The sequence below is a fragment of the Phlebotomus argentipes genome, unplaced genomic scaffold (assembly GCF_947086385.1).
Source record: "Phlebotomus argentipes unplaced genomic scaffold, Phlebotomus argentipes genome assembly contig_15, whole genome shotgun sequence".
In the NCBI taxonomy this organism is placed as follows: Eukaryota; Metazoa; Arthropoda; class Insecta; order Diptera; family Psychodidae; genus Phlebotomus; species Phlebotomus argentipes.
In genome coordinates this window covers 4,249,025-4,267,744 of record NW_026776181.1, presented here as the reverse complement: position 1 = coordinate 4,267,744, position 18,720 = coordinate 4,249,025, and the positions used below count along the sequence as shown (strand labels likewise).

General features: G+C 41.8%; 3 protein-coding genes across 3 annotated transcripts in view; 2 read left to right on the top strand and 1 right to left on the bottom strand.

The window, feature by feature from the left end:
• Positions 1 to 2,220: 2,220 nt before the first annotated feature.
• LOC132261675 (cytochrome P450 6g1-like) lies at positions 2,221 to 4,716 on the top strand. The gene is made up of 2 exons (XM_059760588.1): positions 2,221 to 3,955; positions 4,010 to 4,716. The coding sequence occupies exons 1-2, from the start codon at positions 2,875 to 2,877 to the stop codon at positions 4,441 to 4,443; spliced, it is 1,515 nt and encodes a 504-aa protein (XP_059616571.1). The 5' UTR covers positions 2,221 to 2,874; the 3' UTR covers positions 4,444 to 4,716.
• Positions 4,643 to 5,706, bottom strand: LOC132261540 (E3 ubiquitin-protein ligase trul-1-like). Its single transcript, XM_059760389.1, has 2 exons — positions 5,597 to 5,706; positions 4,643 to 5,324 (listed from the first exon to the last, which is right to left on the bottom strand). The coding sequence occupies exons 1-2, from the start codon at positions 5,704 to 5,706 to the stop codon at positions 4,643 to 4,645; spliced, it is 792 nt and encodes a 263-aa protein (XP_059616372.1).
• A 662-nt stretch (positions 5,707 to 6,368) lies between these two features.
• LOC132262693 (ski oncogene) overlaps positions 6,369 to 18,720 on the top strand; it is a 99,143-nt gene continuing 86,791 nt past the window's right edge. Inside the window, exon 1 of the mRNA XM_059762034.1 lies at positions 6,369 to 8,079. Coding sequence (XP_059618017.1) covers positions 7,222 to 8,079 — 858 coding nt within the window. The 5' untranslated portion in view covers positions 6,369 to 7,221. The remainder of the gene's footprint in view (positions 8,080 to 18,720) is intronic.

Here is an 18,720-nt window from a genome sequence, read left to right as displayed (position 1 = left end):
GACACAATGTTAAATGTTACTTAAGAGTTCAAACTGTAAATTGCCGAAATTTCTCTCAAAATGCCCCTTTTTTGCGCGCCCGACGCTCAGCCAAAAATGGGGTGAGGGTCCCGGAAAAAGGTGAAATTTGCGACCTAATGAAAGATGCCAGTGTGTGGTGGAAAAGGGGTTGTGAACTTCTTTTCATCATTTTGGCGAATTTCTTTTTAAAGGGTTTCTCTGGCAAAAATTTAAAGTTCTCACGGCAAAACACGCAACGGACTTTTTTTTTCTTCCATCGGATGTATTTTGAGACGACAATTTAGGCGAAATTGCCCTTTCACAAGAAGCTTCAATATCACCCTTTCTGTGCGCGGCGTTCTTCATTTTTCATCCTATTTTCCCGCCTTTTCCCGTCGCTCCTTTTTCTTCCTACCAGCTGTCAGTTAAATGTCCCCGCGACGCTCCCATGTCTGCATTTTAAATGGCCAAGCCAAAAGCGACCCTTTTTTCGCCCATCGATAGTATTCAATCGATGCGAGTTCAATAGCCAACAGATGATAGTATTTGCATCCCTCGGGCGAACACACACACCCAGACTGACGATCCCTTCACGGGCCAGTGCATAATTCATTGAGATGCACATGGAAATCGTCGCACGGCAAGTGCAGCGCCATTCACTGGCGCACACAAAGAAGCGAGAGTGTTGCAAATCACACATGATTCCATGTGTCGCTTCGGCTACCTGAAAGTGCGGCGTGAAAGGTGATATTGATCCCATGCAGAAGGGACCTCCGGAGGACATTTGACCTCTGCCAGCGCCTCTCACATCACCTTTCTCACAAGCAACTCCGGCACGGCGACCCTTGGTCTGACCCGAAATCTCGGGATTACCTCCGAAATTGAAATCGATCCCTGATAAAACATTAATCGGCGTTCAGGACTCAAAATTCCGCACCCTTCAGAAGGTATTAATGTTGTGCCACTGAGGTTCCAAGGGAAATTCTGGAAAAAATCCCGACATGTGAGAAAACATTTAAAATATGCACGTATTCTATTTATTTTCTGTACTTGTGACAATCATCTCTTTGCCCTAATTTCCCTATAAATCCTTTCAATTGCTAATTTGCAGTGGATTCAAATGAAACGTATATTGAAACTTAGAATGGCTTTAGGCGCTCTCAGTATTTAAAAAGTAATGAGATTTCTGCAATTCGTTGCTTTACTCTTTTGTAGATTAAAACTACAATTGCAACGAATCAAAAATGTCATGGACATCAGAATATGCAAATATAAAATGATTCTTAATCGAATTGAGACATACAGTGCAATACTTGTTCAATTATATTCAAATTTAATTTAAATATTCAGGAAATAATTTAAAAATAATTAGAATTTGTATGAAATAATCAATTTTTAATTAAATATTCAGAAAATAATCAAAAAATAATCAGAATTTGAATAAAAATCACAAATAATCAAAAAATAATCAGAATTTGGATGAAATAATCAAAATTTGAATAATAAATACAAATAATCAAAAAAATGATTGAATAATCACAAAGTTAATGGTCTCAACTAGCGAGCAACTTCTCTCTTGGTGCAACATGTGAGTAGAAAATTCTACAGTGCGAAAAACATTGAACTATTGGAATATTGATTGTGATTGGTTGGTGAAACACTTTAAAGACCGTGAATGCACTGAACACGAGTCAATTGCAAATGAATTGTCACTTTTAGTCTCTGACCAGACATTCGCGAGTCAAGATGCGATACTTAAGCTCAGTTATCAATGTTCTTTCTTCACATAAAAGAACAAATCGTGACCCTTGAACTCTGAGTGAAATTATTTATAAAAATGTTATTAGACTTCCCTCTCATTCTGAACGTTTGTAGATTTCTTTGCAACTCAGATGAATATTTTAATAATTTTTTCTAAAAGATCATATCAAAAAACGATATTTTTGTTGTGTAATATGTGTTAAAATAGGTACAAATGTGTTTTGTAACTTTAGCGATTTAGGATTCAGTGTGAAGATGAATGTCTGATAGTTAAAGTGACAATAAGCAAACATTTTTTACGTTGTTATTTGTTATAATCTTAAAAGAAATCCTAAAATTTTAAATTTCCCTTCTTAAAAATCCCTAATTTGGCACTTTGCATGTATAATTCTGCAATGTATATTATTATTATTATTATGACTTTGAGAAAGAACACGAAGAAGTAAAGTAAATACCATAATTACATATAAGATTACACGTAGGTGCCGGCGTTGCTCTTACGATTCCGGGGCTCAGATTCCGCTTTTCCCTTATATATCCTTTGAATTTACCACTCAGAGGCAAGGCTATTCAAGTCAAACAGTCATTCAGAGACTGAAAGGCTTTAAATGCTTTTGAAACACAATTCCAGTGAAGTGTTTAATTCAAGTGGAACATTTAACAGCAACCTTTTTCTAGACTGCTTCTATTGACATTTTTGTCGTTGAAAGGCTTAATATTTTTCGCATTTGCTGTGGTGGATCGTCTGTTAGCGAGTGATAGGGGATCGAACACATGACCGTGGCATTATCAGTCCTCCGCTCTGCTTACTGCACCACGGTTGCCCTACAAATTCATATGTATAAACAGTGACAGTGAAATTTCCTTATCGCAAAATGTGTGTTTTTTAAAGAACAACTAAGATTATTTACAGAAATATTACTTTTGTTACTGTTTTAAAGTCAGATAACTCTTCCAAGAAAAAAGAATACACGCGAATTTTTTTTAAAAATTCGTTTTGTTTTGACAATTATATGAAATCTGCTAATTTTTTATGGTCAGATAAAAATAAAAGGAGATTAAGCAGTGCGCGCAATTTGTCTTCAGTCTCTGATCAGACATTCGCGAGTCAAGATGCTCGTCGTGGAAGTGATTTTGGGTCTTCTGATCTGCATTGTGGGATTTTTGTGGTGGTGGCAAAGATCTTCGAGGAATTTTTGGGAAAAGAATGGAGTCTCTTACATCCCAGGATATCCTTTGATTGGGGTTTTGAAGGACACGATACTGTTTCGCAAGAATTTCGGGGAGTTTTTGATGGAATTGTACAACAACGACAAGTGCAAGGACGATCCTATCACGGGCGTGTACTTCTTCCACAAGCCCAGCCTCATAATTCGCCATCCAGAGATCATTAAGAATGTTCTGGTGAAGGATTTCCAGTACTTCGTGGACAGAAGAATCTCCTCTGATCCCCACGAGGACGGCATTGGTCGGGAGAATTTATTCTCGGCAAAAGGCACTCACTGGAAGAACCTGAGAATGAAGGTTTCGCCAGTCTTTACAACCGGGAAACTGAAGAATCTCTTCACTTTGATGCTGGAAGTGTGCACAGTGTTGGATCAGAAGCTGTCCGCAGAGATTGGGAGGGAACCGAAGGAGTACGAAATGAAGGAATTGGCTGGATTGTTCTCAACCGACACCATATCAATCTGCGCTTTCGGCGTGAAGGCAAACAGTCTGCTCAATCCTGAAGCTGAGTTTCGAATCCACGCCAAACGGGCGACGGACTTCACCTGGAGAAGAGCTATGGAGTTCACAGGATGCTTTTTGCTTCCCGAACTCGCCACATTGCTCAGGTTCTCCTTTTTCTCCAAGGAGACAAACAACTTCATGAGATCCACCATTAATTACGTGATGGAGGAGAGACTGCGAACCGGAGTGAAGAGGAATGATCTGATCGACGCCCTGATCACAATGCGAGAGGAAGACGCCGAGCTGTTCAAAGGAGACACTCTCATTGCCCAGGCTGCCGTCTTCCTGATTGCCGGATACGAGACATCAGCCTCGGCCACATCCTTTGCTCTCTACGAGCTTGCCCGCCACCAGGACATTCAGGATGAACTGAGAAAGGAGATCAGGAGCTATGCTGAGAAGTATGGAGATCCAAAGTACGAAACTTTCAATGAAATGGAGTATCTTCAGATGGTCGTTCATGGTATTTTCGCGAAGTTTCATGTTTTCCAACAACTAAACGTATATTTTCTTACAGAAACCATCAGACTTTATCCTTCTCTGCCCTTCCTGGATCGCATTTGCTCTCCACCCAATGGCGCCAAATCGTATTCATTGGAGCCTTATCACCACTTCGCGATTCCCCGCGGGATGCCAGTTTACATCCCAATGCTGCCCATTCATCGGGATCCGAATCACTATCCCAATCCTGAACAATTCATCCCCGAGCGCTTCAATCCCAAGAACAAGGACTCAATCGACCAATACAGCTACTTGTCTTTCGGAATCGGACCCAGAAACTGCATCGGAGGGAGATTCGGAACTTTCCAGGTGAAATTGGCTCTGTACACTATTCTGAAGGACTACAGAGTTGAAGTGTGCGAAAAGACTCCGGCTAAGGTGGAATTTGACGAGAAATCCCTTATTATTCATCCTAAGGAGCAACTTTATTTGAATGTCACAAGAATTTGAGTAAATTTCTATTTCTAGAATTGTCTGTAATTGTAATTGAACTCTTTAATAAACGCTTTTTGTTCACACAACTTACAATTTAGAGTAATGAAATTTTAAATTTTATTTCTTATAAAAGTGGGTAAAAAAAAGAAAAGAACATTAAAGAAGTAAATTGTTGAACAAAATTTCTTTCGATCGATTTATGAGTAACATAAGTTTATAATTTGTCGGAAAACCTTAAAAACTGGATATAAACGATGAGACAGAAGAGGAACAAGACAGTGATGCCAAATAGTAAGAAATCAGACAAATCCATCTGTCCTTGTATCCAATCTCTGGCTCTCCATTCGCTCTTTGTTTGGTTTCTCGTCAAGGCACGTAACTCCTGTCGCATCAATGTTGAATGTTGCTCAGATTCCATTAGTCTGCGCTGGAGATACCTTTGGACGCACTGCTGAGTCCGCTTCTCATTCTGCAATCTGGCCACGGTCCTTTTCTCCTCTTCGAACAGCATTTTCAGGCGAATGAATCTCTTCCTGTATTCCTCCGTCTGATTGCACATGTCAATAGTCTGCGTGGCCAATTCCTTCCAATGCTTCCGGTGTTCGTCCGTGAGAAGTCTCACTTCGTTCATCAAGCACTGAATTAGTGGCGGCTGCTGCTCCACTTTCGTCATCATATTCTCCAGTTCTTCCTTCTCTGACTTCAGCTGTGTGAGTTCATCGAACAAATTGATCGCTTTCAATTGCTCCTGCTCCAGGAGCTTCTTGAACTCTTGCTTTGTGAGATGATTATCAAAGGAGAGACCGTGAATGAGATGAATATCTTTGGAATCAGCTCTTGAATTGCACTGAGGACAATTCTGGTTATTCATTTCGGTTATGTTGGGACTGAGCCAGCTGAAAAAGAGGAAAATAATCTTAATAGATGGAAATTTTTGCAAAGGGTTAAGTAAAGTTCAAAGCAAAATTTCAGGTACGTGATTCTTGGAAAACTTTCAGATACCTAAACAGGCCAAATTGCCCGAGAGAAGAAAACAACGACCGCTTTCTTGCCTCCGAAATTTCTCTGAGTGTTACTAAAATTCTCTAAAATATCATCCAAAAGGACGGTCTTCGACAAAAAACATGAATTATGCATTTTATAGATAAAATAGACAGCTTAAACTCACCATCGAATGCAAGAGTGGCCGAAAATATGCCCACAATTCAGGGACGCGACCCTGTGATGTCCAGTTTCCTCGAAATCTTCCATACAAATGTTGCACTTATCAACACTCATTTTCTCTTCTTCACTCCACGCAAGAATAAGAACACGAAATTTGTGTGATTAGAAAAATCAGCGAAATTAGCTTCTGTATGGAAAAATCCACAGGATCGAACACAGAATTTTGCAAACGCTTTCACGAGCCGACAATTTGGGAATGAAGATGGTTTGAGTTTGAGCCTTGTGCAAGCCTTCTTGGGTTAAGCGGCTTAAGAAATTCAAGGAAGGCAAAGAACCCAATTTCGCACTTCTTGAAAAGTGAAAGCCTAACCAATGCTATCGTAAGACATGCAAATAATACGAACTTTTGTGCTGCAGATTCTAATTTCAGTGATAATTGTAATTATCTTTAGAGAAAAGGCCTTTTTGTTAGTAATTCAAAAAGCTATTCTAAAAAGTCTGGAGATCCTTAAGATCGAGCCTTGAAAGAAGATGAATATTCTGAAACTTTACTTAAAATCTCTTAATATTTGCCACTACCGTTATGGTATTTTGTCTGCTTTGAACTCGTAAATTTCCCTCTTTCGCAGCCACGCCAGTGCTGTTGGGCAGATGGCGCGGCGGATGGGCAGGAGAGTTCCGCGTGTCGCGGTGGCGCTGAGCGCGCCTGCAGATTCCCCTCGAAGTCGGCGGTGACGAGTGTCGAGTTCAGTCGGAGCTCGCCGTGATTGCAGACATGTTTTGTTGGTAGGAAAGGCGAGTTCGGGTCGCTGCGGTGTGAGAAAATCCCAAGCAAAGCGGTCAAGTGAGGCTCGTCGCGGTCGTGACAGTGTTTGGTGTGCGCGAAGTGGAGCTTCTGCGATTTGGCGGGCATCGCGAGGGAAGATGGTGAATGCGCGGTGTCGGTGGCTCTGAGACGTCACTGCGAGCAGTGGCGGCGGATCTCTAGGTTGGACGAGTGCCAAGGGGCGGCCGAGACGCTGGGCCAGCTTCGCGGGTGGCGTCCCGGTCAGTGTGTGGTCGCGAGTGTGTGAGTGCATAGGCCAACAAGTAGGCGAGAGCGAGAGGGCAGAGGCGAGTGCCAAAATAATTGAGGCGCACACACGCGAAGTCGGGCGAGAGAGCCGCTCTCCGGCTGGCCCGAGTGAGAGTGTGGAGACACGTGAGAGCGAAACAAGTGGCTGTGTGCGTTCGTCGCCGCGTCAGATTGTATCGACTAGACAAGAATCAGCGGAGCGGAGAGAGCGCGTCTCTCAGCCAAACAATCGGACTGGAAGTTTGTGAGACTCTCAGCGCGACAGTCTGCACCAGACAGACGATTCATTATTTTTTATTGTTGAGCCACTAAAATCGTTCTCTCGCTCCGTGTGTTGCCATTTCTTTCCGCCACGCACACAGACGCAGCGGGCCCGTGCAGGGCTACGCACACTGACGCAGTCGCGAGTGGCAGAAAATCGATCCCCGCGCGAGGGCGACAGGACGAAATTGTGACAGAGAGAAAAGTGAAAGGATAATTATGTGGTGATTCCCGGACGGCGTGACACAGTGTGCAACATCGGGAACACAGTGAGAGACAAACAGGGTGACAAGATGAGTGAATACGTGACGCCGCAGCTGCGAACGGTGCTCAAGACGTTCCAGGACAAGGCGACGAAGAGCCTGCAGGGCCCCGGGCTGTCGCTGGTGCATCCGCAGAAGAAGGAGCGCACCACGCCCGAGCCCGCGGAGGAGCCCATGGCGCCGCCGCCGCCCGAGCTGCCGCAGCCCATCCTCAGCTCGGCCGACACGGGGCGCGGCGTGCTGTACGAGACGATCCTGGAGGGGAAGCCCATCGGGTGCTTCCTGCTCGGCGGCGAGATGCGCCTGTGCCTGCCGCAGATCCTCAACAACGTGCTGACCAACTTCTCGCTGGAGCAGATCAACGGCACGTGCGAGAAGCTGCAGATCTTCTGCTCGCAGTGCACAGCCGACCAGCTGAACGAGTTCAAGGCGGCCAACATCCTGCCGGAGGATGTGAAGTTTTCGGGCCTGATCACGCGCACCAACGCCGAGCGGCTCTGCTCCACGCTGCTGCACCGGGCGGAGCGCCGGCCCGTGATCAAGGGTGCCATCTCGTTCCGCGTGCACCATCGCTGCTTCGGCAAGACCGAGGGCATCTGCACGCCGGACATGTACTCGCTGAAGGAGCCGTCGTGCATCGAGTGCACGGAGTGCGGCGGTGTGTTCACGCCGCAGCGCTTCGTGTGCCACGTGCACGGGCAGCAGGAGGAGCAGACGTGCCACTGGGGCTTCGACTCGGGCAACTGGCGGGCGTACATTCACGTGCCGTTCGACGTGGAGAACCGCGACAAGTACACGAAGATGCTGGACGAGCTGAAGGAGCGCGAGTACCAGGAGACAATGGCCATGATCAACGCACAACGGGAGACGCTGAGCCTCAAGAGAAAGGTGAGTCAGTGGCAAATTTCTTCCCCTAAAATCATCACTTTTGTCCACTCTTATAGTAAGCATTTTGATTCATACATTATAAACTGCCAACGGGAATGGATTGTTAAATCTTTGAGAATAGTTCTTTGGGGCTCCCAAAACATCGCTCATTGTAGAAACTAATACAGATTGTTAATAAAATGCAAGACACAAAAAGAGGGGAACGATTTTACTTATTTGTTTCAGACAGAAGCAAGAAAAGTTGGAAAATTATGGGGAAAAGTGAGTTGAATTGAAAGAACAACGAATAATGTTTCTCATTGACTCACAATATTCTGCATAATGTTGTAAGAAGATTTGGAATCAAGAATGTTATTCTGTGGATACTCCAGAAGTGTCGAAGTTTGAAGCCAAAAACACGAAGTTTGTATCTCAATTTTTTCATTCTATATTTAAATATGTTAATTATATATGAATTGGATCTTTTGAAATGGTTTCTTTGAACTCTGTTTGATGCATCCTAGAGAATTAAAGGGTCGTTGCAACTTTACTTTCATAACATTTAAAATAAGTTGTCAAAGTTATGAATCTGTGAAACTTCGATTCATAATATTTATGAAAGTGTTAAAGGGTGAAGTCAACATATCTTATCACGTGAAGGCAAGAAAAGTATTTCATCCGTACGTCGCCGATGTAAGCTATGAATAGCGAAATTTCAGGATTCGTAGCTTTTACGAAGTGAGAATACGAAATGTGAGAAGTTGCAACGACCCCTAAGTTGACATCTACCCACACTTTATTGGCCGCAATGACCCTTGGCATTCAATCCAGTGGCCATTCGCCTTGAGGTAATCGGATAAGAGGCAAAATGTCCAATTAGTGAATTCTGAGAACAATCCAATTTCGCCGGTGAATGCGAAAGTGTGCATTGCGAAAGACAGTCTCTCTGGGGTCCATTGGAGGCGCGCGCATTCCACGGATCTCGCATGGCTTGGGCGAATTACTCTTGCGCGGATTTCTGCAAATAGTCTGCAAGAAGTGTGAAGAATTGACGATGGCGAGAAAAGTGTGTTTCTTCTGTGCAATTTCCCATCTCATGCAACGCTGCCTTGAGATTGTTCTGACAGATGAGAGGCTTTTTTTGCGCTGTGTGTTAAGTATGAAGCGCAGAAATTCAATTTCTCACATGATCATCTTCTGCAGTGAGTTGGAGAGCACATATTTGTCTGGGAGATTGAGATTGAGGAGGAGGAGGAGGAGGAGGAGGAGGAGGAGGAGGAGGAAGGAGAGCGCGAGAGGCGTCTAAGGCGGCGCAGAGAGTGAGGATTTATATGGTGAAATTATTAGCGAAAATAACGTGTGGTTAGAGGTGAGGAACAGTGTGGCGATGGTGCATTGGAATTAAAGTACGTGCAACCGCAAAATAGTCACTCACTAGTTGGATTAACATTGGTATAATTCCAGCTGGGCAGAGAGGAGAGGTTTGCCTTGGTCAAAAGTGCGCTTCTGTGCTTTCTTCTCTCTCTCCCCATAATATTGCCATTAATTCATCTTCTGGCATGTTTCACGATTGCGTGAAGAATTTACCGCGCTTCACTGAGTCTGTGGATAAACAGCGCGATGTGTGTGAGATGGATTTTGTATTTCTGCATCGCCTCGAGTGTGATGATCGAGGGAAAAAGTATTTGGAACCATTTATTCGGTTCACTTATTTTCACATTAGCGCACAGATTGACTTCGCCGTAAGACAGAGAGAGAGAGAGAGAGAGAGAGACGACACATGATCGGCAAAATTGCTGATCGCACTTTTAATTAAATACTCTTGGCGATAATAATTTTGCTGATCACCAGGCGATCTGTGTGTGGAAAAAAGATCATAAGTTGATCTTGCGATCGGAATATTGAGCAACGCCGTCGAATCGCTGGGGTTTTTCGTTTGGCGCGATCGCAAGTGATAATAATGTATTTTCAACTGGTTTGTCGCTTTATTGATCACCTGCTACTTGTACGCACAAGAAGCGCAAACCATTAAATTGCTGCGATCCTTGAGCGCACGTACATTTTTTCAGCATCTTCCTCACGGCGCTCATTCTTGTCCAGGAGAATTTCCTTATTTGACCGCGCGCTGTGTCTGTGCATCGCGCACACCCGGCCAGTGATCATCGCGCACAATCATCGGCCACTGATCCGACTTAACGGGATCCCGACTCTGTGCACTGGACGGCGAGCGTCATCCGGTGAGAGACAGCAGCCACTGGCACTCTGAGGATCCACTTGATCGCGCGCTGCGGAGGCTCCGAACATGTGCAGTTTGCCACACTGCCGACAGTGGCGCTGCGGTGGCTCGGCCCGAAATGCCGTTCACACAAAATGCCTAACATCTCAATGTTTCCTTACTGAGATCTGGATCAGAAGAAAGCATTGAGTTTAGCAAAATATTTAGCTAAAAACATTAAGAAAATTGCTCTGTAAAAAATTGTTGAACTTTTTGCAGTAAATTGAAGTGTTTATAACTCAACTGAGTTTCCTCAATCGTCCGTTGCGATCGCTTATCGTTTCTTTACTTTGTATTAGCAGCTTTTAGCTAAAATAGCTGCTTTTTTCTGGCCTTTGTGGTTCGCTGGGAAGAAAGAGGATTCAACAATTCGAAAAGCCATCTTTATTGCCTAGAAAACACACTACTGACAGTTTTACAGTGGATTCCAACTTTGAACAGCGCTATAAATCTCTCTATCGAACTAAATCATGTAAAAAAGAAAGATATAAGCACTTAAATTAAAACAACCATAAATTTGTAAAAAGACTCCACACAGAATGGAATCTCATCTTCTCTCAGTCCACCTCTCTTTGCCCTTCTGTGCCGTCCATATTTTTTTCATCATATTAAATTTTCATTAAAAATTCCCTCTCGAGAGTCTCTTTGAATTGTGAGTGTGTGAAGAGGATGACGATCGTTGGGCGAAAAGATCACTATATAATTTAAAGTTGAATGGCGCTCTTTTTTGACTTGCGTGTGTGCGCCGATGTGCTGTTGCGAAATGGCGAGACATTCACCAGCGAAATTGAAAGCATCGCGCAGCAATTGGTGAGGAAGGTAATCTCAGCAGATGCAAGAAATTCACCTGAGACGTGAATGTGACCCCAAAAGTGACACAAGGGCAAGTGCAGCGCTTGGGTGGGAAATCGCTTAAATGGCATCGGCGATGAGAGGAGATCTCGTTGAGTGTGTATTGTGCTGAAATTCCTTCCATTTGCCCAGCCTTCTTCCAAAAAGTGATCAACAGCTGAAGGTGGGAAGAGTTTTTCTTCCCAATTTGGCATCTCCTTCACACATTTGGGCTCTTTTCTCATGCTTGCTGGCGGCAAAAATATGCCTATATCAGTTTTTGGGCAGTGTTTTTTTTCAGGTAGAAGAAGTCTTTCTGGTCGAGTGATTGTCTTTGGGATCCCAAGAGAGTCAGCATCTCTAGAGAGAGGGAAAAAAGATGAGGCCTCTGAAGATTGAGTGTTTTTTGCGATACGCCAGAGTTCAAAATTCTAGGAATTGCCTTTTGTCAGGTCACATCCGAAGGGAGAGGTCGACAGACCGGCCAACTTTCCACGCACAAACTCTCAAAAGGATGTGTTTTGTCGAGTCTTTTGTGGAAGATGTATAATGACTCTTGCGGAATCCTGTCTACGAATTGGTGTTGTGTCTTATTTTTTCACTGGAAGTCTGCGAGTCTGGGATTGTCTGTGGCGAGACGGAATTTTTGCCTTGGTCGCTTCCCTTGGGAATCATATCGATTCCCTATATCCGCTCCACGATGACCATTTCCTCTCCCTCTCTTTGCTGTTTTCTCAATCGATTTCCCTCCGATGGTAAACAACCTCTTCGGCAATCCCAAGAAAGTTCTTCACATTTCGTAAGATTGTGAAAATACTCCTTGTTTTCTCACACTGCTTTTGCCACCCCGAAAACATGGGCGAAGGCTGAGGACTTTGCATAGTGCTGGAGTGCAAGTATGACTTCACAGAGTTTCATCATCCAACAGTAGAGAAATGCTTCGAAAACTAACAAAAAACAAGATTTGAAGTAATTTCCATAATTTTTGCCTTAAACTCAAACTGATAATATTGGTAAATTTTAATCATTTTCTACAACTTTCAGTTGATTTCACTGGTTTGTTATTGAAATAATAACTGAAATGTGAAGAATTGATAGACAAACTCACGAAATAATGAACAAAAAGTCGGTTTTTGATAGTAAAAAGCAACTTTTTCGCATTTTTTCTTTACATTTTGTCGTTGCAAATGTCGTGATTTACAGTGTTTCTCCTCTTCCTGGGCGACTAAAGGCGAGTTTGGGTGATGATAAAGGGAGATTTTCTGCACACAATTTGAGAGTTTGTTGTTCCAAATGCTCTGTGCCGATCCTCAGAGCATATTTTACCATGAAACACACTTAGATGGCACATGTGTCCTCCTAAACACACACTCGCGCGCTTTCTGCTGCTCGAAAATAAGATGATACCATTTTCAGCCACAATCCATCTTCCGTATTAGATCTCATCTGCAAAGTTCTTGTCTCATGACGAGAACACACTGAGCGAATTATGGGTCTTTTTGTATACCTTCAGCTATAAAGGCGAAGACGTCAGCTTGGCTGTGTGTCAAAGTGTAGTTTTGCATTAAATTTGCGCGCGCGTATTCATTAATTAAAATACTCTGCGAGCATCTCTTCATGTCCCTTTTCTTTCTGCCAATGTGCCCGCTTTATCTCTGGGCGAAGAAGACACTTCTCTTACAACTATTTTCGATGTGAGTTATATGAAAATGCACAATTTTGCAACATAGGGAAAATGACTCTCGTGTCATCAATCTCCAATCGTCTTTTTCCTTTTTGCACTTGTGTGAATGAGTTTCTGATGATGTGGTTTGGGTTTTCTTGCAGACAAACAGTCTCTTGTGAATTTCCTTGCACTCACTCTCTCTCTCTCTCTCTATCGTTTTTCTTTTCTAGAATATATGTATACATATACATATTCTTGTGGTTGCGATGCAAAAATTGTGATGGAGTTTTTTGCTTTTGAAAAATTTATGCTTCGCATGGTTATCAATCTTTCTATCTAATCTCTTGCATGCTTCTTAAAATGCTAGCGATAGCAATCGAAATAGGGTAAATTTGTATTTTATTTCGTCCAGAGTGCGAGTGAAGCACTTGGGAAAATGGATTGTTTTGGCAGAGAGAGAGAAAAAAAAAATGTGATATTGATCAGCGCGTGTGTGTGTCGAGACGAAGGCGGGGGGGCGAAATGTGTGTGAGTTTGCTTGAAATTCTCGGAAAAAATGTCGAGAACACGCCCTGTATTACAATTTTGCAATGGAAAATCATCAAAATTGCAAAATATCTCTCCCCGAGTACAAATTTCATGTCATGTTTTCATATCGGAACGCCAACAAAAACAACACGCAGATATTCGAACATTTTTCTCTGCACGCACTTCAAATGACCTTTATAAATTGGTTCTTTGAGTGAATTTCTTGGTTTATATTGGAAATATAATATTTTATGTGCGGAGATTTCTACAAATTGACCAATGGCAGGGAAAAAAAAGGCAAAGCGCGCGCTCTGTCCGATGTGGAGTGAAAGGGTTGCGCTTTGGAGAGTCCATTAGTGGAATCAATGGCTATAATGCCATCATTTGCAGACTGAGCGTCCATGCGAGCGCGAGGATAGAATTGAGAATGCATCGTGAGTGGTGTTAAAATACAGAAATAATTCCGTGGAATGTGTATGAGAGCGGAGAGTTGAATCTAAAGTTGGACATTGATATGGCTCTTGTCGGATTTACTCTCCTTATAGTTTGCGGGCCGCTGTGCAAGTGCAACTTGCCATCTCTCTCGCTGGTGTGCGCTTTGGGCGCTGTTACTAAAAATAATTGAGAAATTTACGGTGCGAGAGGGAAAGGATTAATTGACTGTGACTGATAAGTAGCATGAAAATTGTGTATTTTCAACTGGGATAAATGTACGGTGAAAATTACAAGAATGACGATAAGACCTTCTTTTTATTCCTTCGTGTCGCGCGCACACTGCACAAAACCAAAAATATTCCATACATTTTTTTTTGTGCTTCTTCATTCTCTCGTCGGTTGAAATTCATTTCGTGTGAGCTTTTATCGTTTGAGGGTGTGGATTCTCTGTTTTGTCGTGAGGTGAATGTCTGGTGCGAAAGACCTCGGATATTTTCATCTTTGACCTCCTCACACTGGCCAAAAGTCCACGATGACGGTGAAAAGTCCTCATATTTCGTGGGTTGATGTTGATGACATGGGACATGACGTTGACTCGCCCAGCATTGTTGAGTCTTAAAGCTCTGGTGCTTCTTTACAGGGACGAGTGGAGAATATTCCTTAAACTTCATCGCACGATAAATCGACGGGTGAAATCGCTAAACTGAAGCTTAAATAAGAAAAAAATCAAGTTCAAATCGTCCGTACAAAAACCTCATATGAAGTTAATTTTTCTAGATATTTTCAAGACATTCAGAAGTCAAGATTTATTGTAGTTATAGAACTAAGTATTTTGACGAATTAAAGGTTTTTTAAACGAATAAAAGTGTCTGTATTGGAATTTTTAATAGGATACAAATCTTAAAATTTTTAGTAGAAGAACAAATATAGAGTTTTCTAAAAATACTTGAGACGTTAACTATGGAAAATCGTCATTTCACAGTTTTCGATTCACCTGTCGAAATGTGCAAAGCAAAGTAGTAAAAAACGAGAGACAGAGAAGGCTAGATATTTGTGGAAAAGGAGGAATGACGAGAGGTGAATGGAAGAGATTTCATGATTTTCCTCGAATAAAATGAGTAAACTGTCTGTATTTGCTCAAAAGTCAGTGCGTAAATATTTAGAAAAGTGTGAGAATAGCTGTCCCAATTTAGGTATTTTTCTTCGACTCTTCATTTTGCCTCCACTTCAAGTCTGCCTTTTGTGTTTTGCCCACTTTTTTTTTATTTTCATGATGCCCAAAAATGCGCAACAAAGTGCCATCTTTGCAGTTTTGCCCTTCAACAATCCCACAAAATGCGTGTGTGTGTCTGAATTCTTTTACGATAGAACAAACAAGGTAATAATGTAATTTGAACAGATGAGAAATGAGGTGAAGATTGTAGTGTCATAATTCTGCGATTACTTTAAATTGGAGTCCCTCGATGAAGACGGAGAGTTGAAGAGACTCTTGCGTGTCGCCAACACAGAAAAGATTGCGCCAAGTTTGGTAAATAAATAATAAAGTGATTAAAGGCAGGGCAGCGCGCAAAGTTAGAAGGGGGAAAAAAAAGAGAGATTGATTGTAGCGGAGGAGGAATTTCCAAGATTGTCACATGGCATTGAAAAGAATCATTCAGTGAATAAATAGAGGTGTTTTTTCTGCATTGAATTGCTCAATGCGCCCGTTTTTCCATCAACCTTTCGCTCTCAGCAAATTCCCACGAAAGTTTTGTATGTGTATGACTTTATTATGTATTTTGTGTGCAGTAACAATCGCAGTTGGGTGGTTTTTTTTTAAGGTGTATGTGCAGAAAGTGGCGAGAATGCACAGACGGGGAACCGCGTTTTTTTCACCTCTCCTTGAAAGAAAACGGAAAATGCTGACATTAGAAGAATGCACTCATGCCACGAAAGAGTGAATATTTTCAGTACATAGTGCAATGTTATGAAAAATCGACGCGTCTATTGTTATGTCTGGTCTGTTTGTGTGTTTGCCTTCATGTGCAGTGTGTGCACATAGAATGGGCTTTCGGGCGACGGGAGAGGGTGGGAGGGTGGGAGGTGTATGTGCAGTCAACAATCTGTGTAGACAAAACGAGAATGCAGAGTTTGAGAGGGACGGCGATAAAAGTGCTGACAAAACAGAGTTAGAAACTTTATTTTCGTATTTTTGTTGATTGCATAGATTGAGGAAATATTGAGATCAGTCTGTGATGGCGCTACACTGAAAAACTCTATGGTGATTTTCACCATAATTATGACAACGGCAAGAAAATCCTGAAATATGGAAATTTTCTCTATGGCAATAAATCACATCCGAGCTTTCACACAAGTTCTCAAAAATGCTAAAGTTTTTCTAGCATTTTTATGGTAATGATTATATTAATTTTTGCATCTTTTTCTGTAATCTGTAGACAAAATATTTTTTTTCCACACAATATTGTAATTCTTGTAGAATAACATTTTCTTTACAATATAGAAATAATTTCCTGTCATATTGTGAAATAGTTACAATATGAATGGAAACATTTCCCATGTCTTTTTGGCACTTGTCACCATATATTTGCACCAGATATTATTCCCTTAATTATAGTAGATTTTGCCTCCCTAGGAAGCTCATTTGGGAAAAAATACCGTGTATTTCTCTCAGTGCATAATGTGTCTAAGGTTAGCGAGTCTTTATCCAATACGGCAAAATCTAGAATCCACTCAAATCTGCTGCTGACGAACAATGAGTTTTTCAGTGAAACCCATTGTGAGTGTCTCCCATTAAGCTATTATGTACACTTGAGAGGAGTGTTTAGCGGCGATCTATGCTTGAAATGTGCCATACGATCTCATCGGCAAGCCGACATAATGATGGCCATATATAAAATGCAAAAATTCTGGCATGAGGCTGGCCAAGGACAGATGCATTGTGCAGAGAATAGTGAGACTCCCGTTGCTTCGGGGGAGTTTCGCGATCTCGCGCGCGCATTCATTCACAACGCCACGGAAAACCCACACTTTGCGCAGGAGGTATTCGCTCTTGAGATGATATTTGCAATTATCTCTGTGGGCAAGACGCGAAAAGTGCATTCTAAAATGAGTAAAAATTGAAGGAAAATTCCCATGGAAGGGAGCATAAGCGGCGGTCTAACAATCTGATTGTCAGTGATTACCTTGAAAATCTCCCGGTGTTTGCGAACACATGAGCAATAATCTTCACAGTTTTGTGACAATGTGGTGAAGTGTGCAAGAGATGGTGATGCGAAGAGGAAAAATATGCAAGGGAAAAAACTTTAAAATGGAAATAGACAAAATGTGGTCTGATCAAGATGCTTTGCAATTCACTCGTCGCCATTGGATTGTAAATTTATTAATTATTCACTTGAGTTACTCAAGAAAAGACTGAACAATCATTACTCAAAAAAAAAAATCTTGTTATTTTCAAAGTCTGATGGAAATCCTTACGTAATATGAGAAGGTTTTGAGTGCCTTTGTCACCTCGATCGAACCATTCTGTGCACTATAGGAGGAAAAAATAGTAGAATTTATGCAATTCTCTAATGTGGTAATTGAGAAACGACGTTTATGTGACTGGAGATATGAGCACGAGTTGGGGGGAATATGTTGGAGGGGCGGAGATGCTGAGGCATGGTTTGTATGTGAAATTAAAATGTGCCATAAGAGATTGTATCGAATGTATAAAGTTCTAAGAGAGACTTTTCCATGTGATGGAATTATTTATTGAGTACAAGCGTCACATGAGTTATAAAAGTGTCGTAAAATTTCATAAGTTTTCCTTATTCATGCATTAAATGTAAAATGATACTGGTGTTATATTATATCTGATTTTAGAACGAATGCGGGAATAAATTACAAAGCAAATTGGTGCGAGAGGGAGAAGGAGAGATATTCGCCCTGACTCAATGGCTTTCCATACAATGTTCAAACCCAATGGCTTTTCAGACGGAAAATGAGCCGCCGATTCACTATTTCTATGCACTGTGCACAGGTTCAAGGGGAAAATTGGGCGTACACTCGGAAAAATAATGTAGTCTTGAACCAAAAAATTAGTGTTCTTCAAATCCTTCAAACTGAGTCTGTTTTCGCATGAAATTAATATATTTTTCAATACATTTCTTCATAGAAATCATAATAGTTTTTTTACTCAATAAAGTTCTAAACTTCTCCATTTAAAATGAAGGCAAAAATCGTCGTTAATCGGTTTGCAATTAAATTTTTCTCTCAGTGATACGCACTTGTGTTTGTGGGTTTTGATGGGTTTGATTTGTGGGTGGAAGTACGCATTGAGGCAATTTCTCTACAAAAGGAAAATCAGAGAGTTGTGAAGAGTAAAAAATGTACATTTTTTTCTGCATTCGCACTTGTTTCTCCAAAGTGAAAATGACTCTGGAGTGCTCCACCTTCTTGTGATTTTCACATGAAACTCCCTCTGGGCAAGAGGTGTTGAAATGAAAAGTCGCTCCAATTGCAACACAATATATAAGACACCTTCTTTTCTCACCCGTCCGGTCTCTAAACTGCATCCCGTGTGTGCAATCTATTTTTGACGAAGTAAATAATAATAATAATAATAAGGAAGATAGGGAAAAAAAAGAGTTGCCGGGAGAGAGAAAGAAACTAATAAACATTCCATGAGATTCCAGACATCAAGACGTGAAATTATGTTTTATTAACAATAATTTTTCCTCTATCTCACTCTCTCTTCCCTCCATTTGGTTTCGTATGCGCGGTGTTTGGAGAGAAATCGTCAGTGTGGAATTATTCTTAGTGGTGTTTTATCTCTTCTCTGGATATAAAATATAATTTTCTAACATCCTACCTCCGGCTAGAGTTGAACAGAAGGGAGTCATCGTGCATATAGAGCTTCATCTATTCAATCTCTCACACTCTCTCTCTC

Coding starts and splice junctions, on each gene's coding strand:
- LOC132261540 (XM_059760389.1), bottom strand. CDS start 5,706: ATGAGTGTTGATAAGTGCAACATTTGTATGGAAGATTTCGAGGAAACT. Junction 5,325..5,596: donor GGCCACTCTTGCATTCGATG/GTGAGTTTAAGC, acceptor CCTCTTTTTCAG/CTGGCTCAGTCCCAACATAA.
- LOC132261675 (XM_059760588.1), top strand. CDS start 2,875: ATGCTCGTCGTGGAAGTGATTTTGGGTCTTCTGATCTGCATTGTGGGA. Junction 3,956..4,009: donor TCTTCAGATGGTCGTTCATG/GTATTTTCGCGA, acceptor ATTTTCTTACAG/AAACCATCAGACTTTATCCT.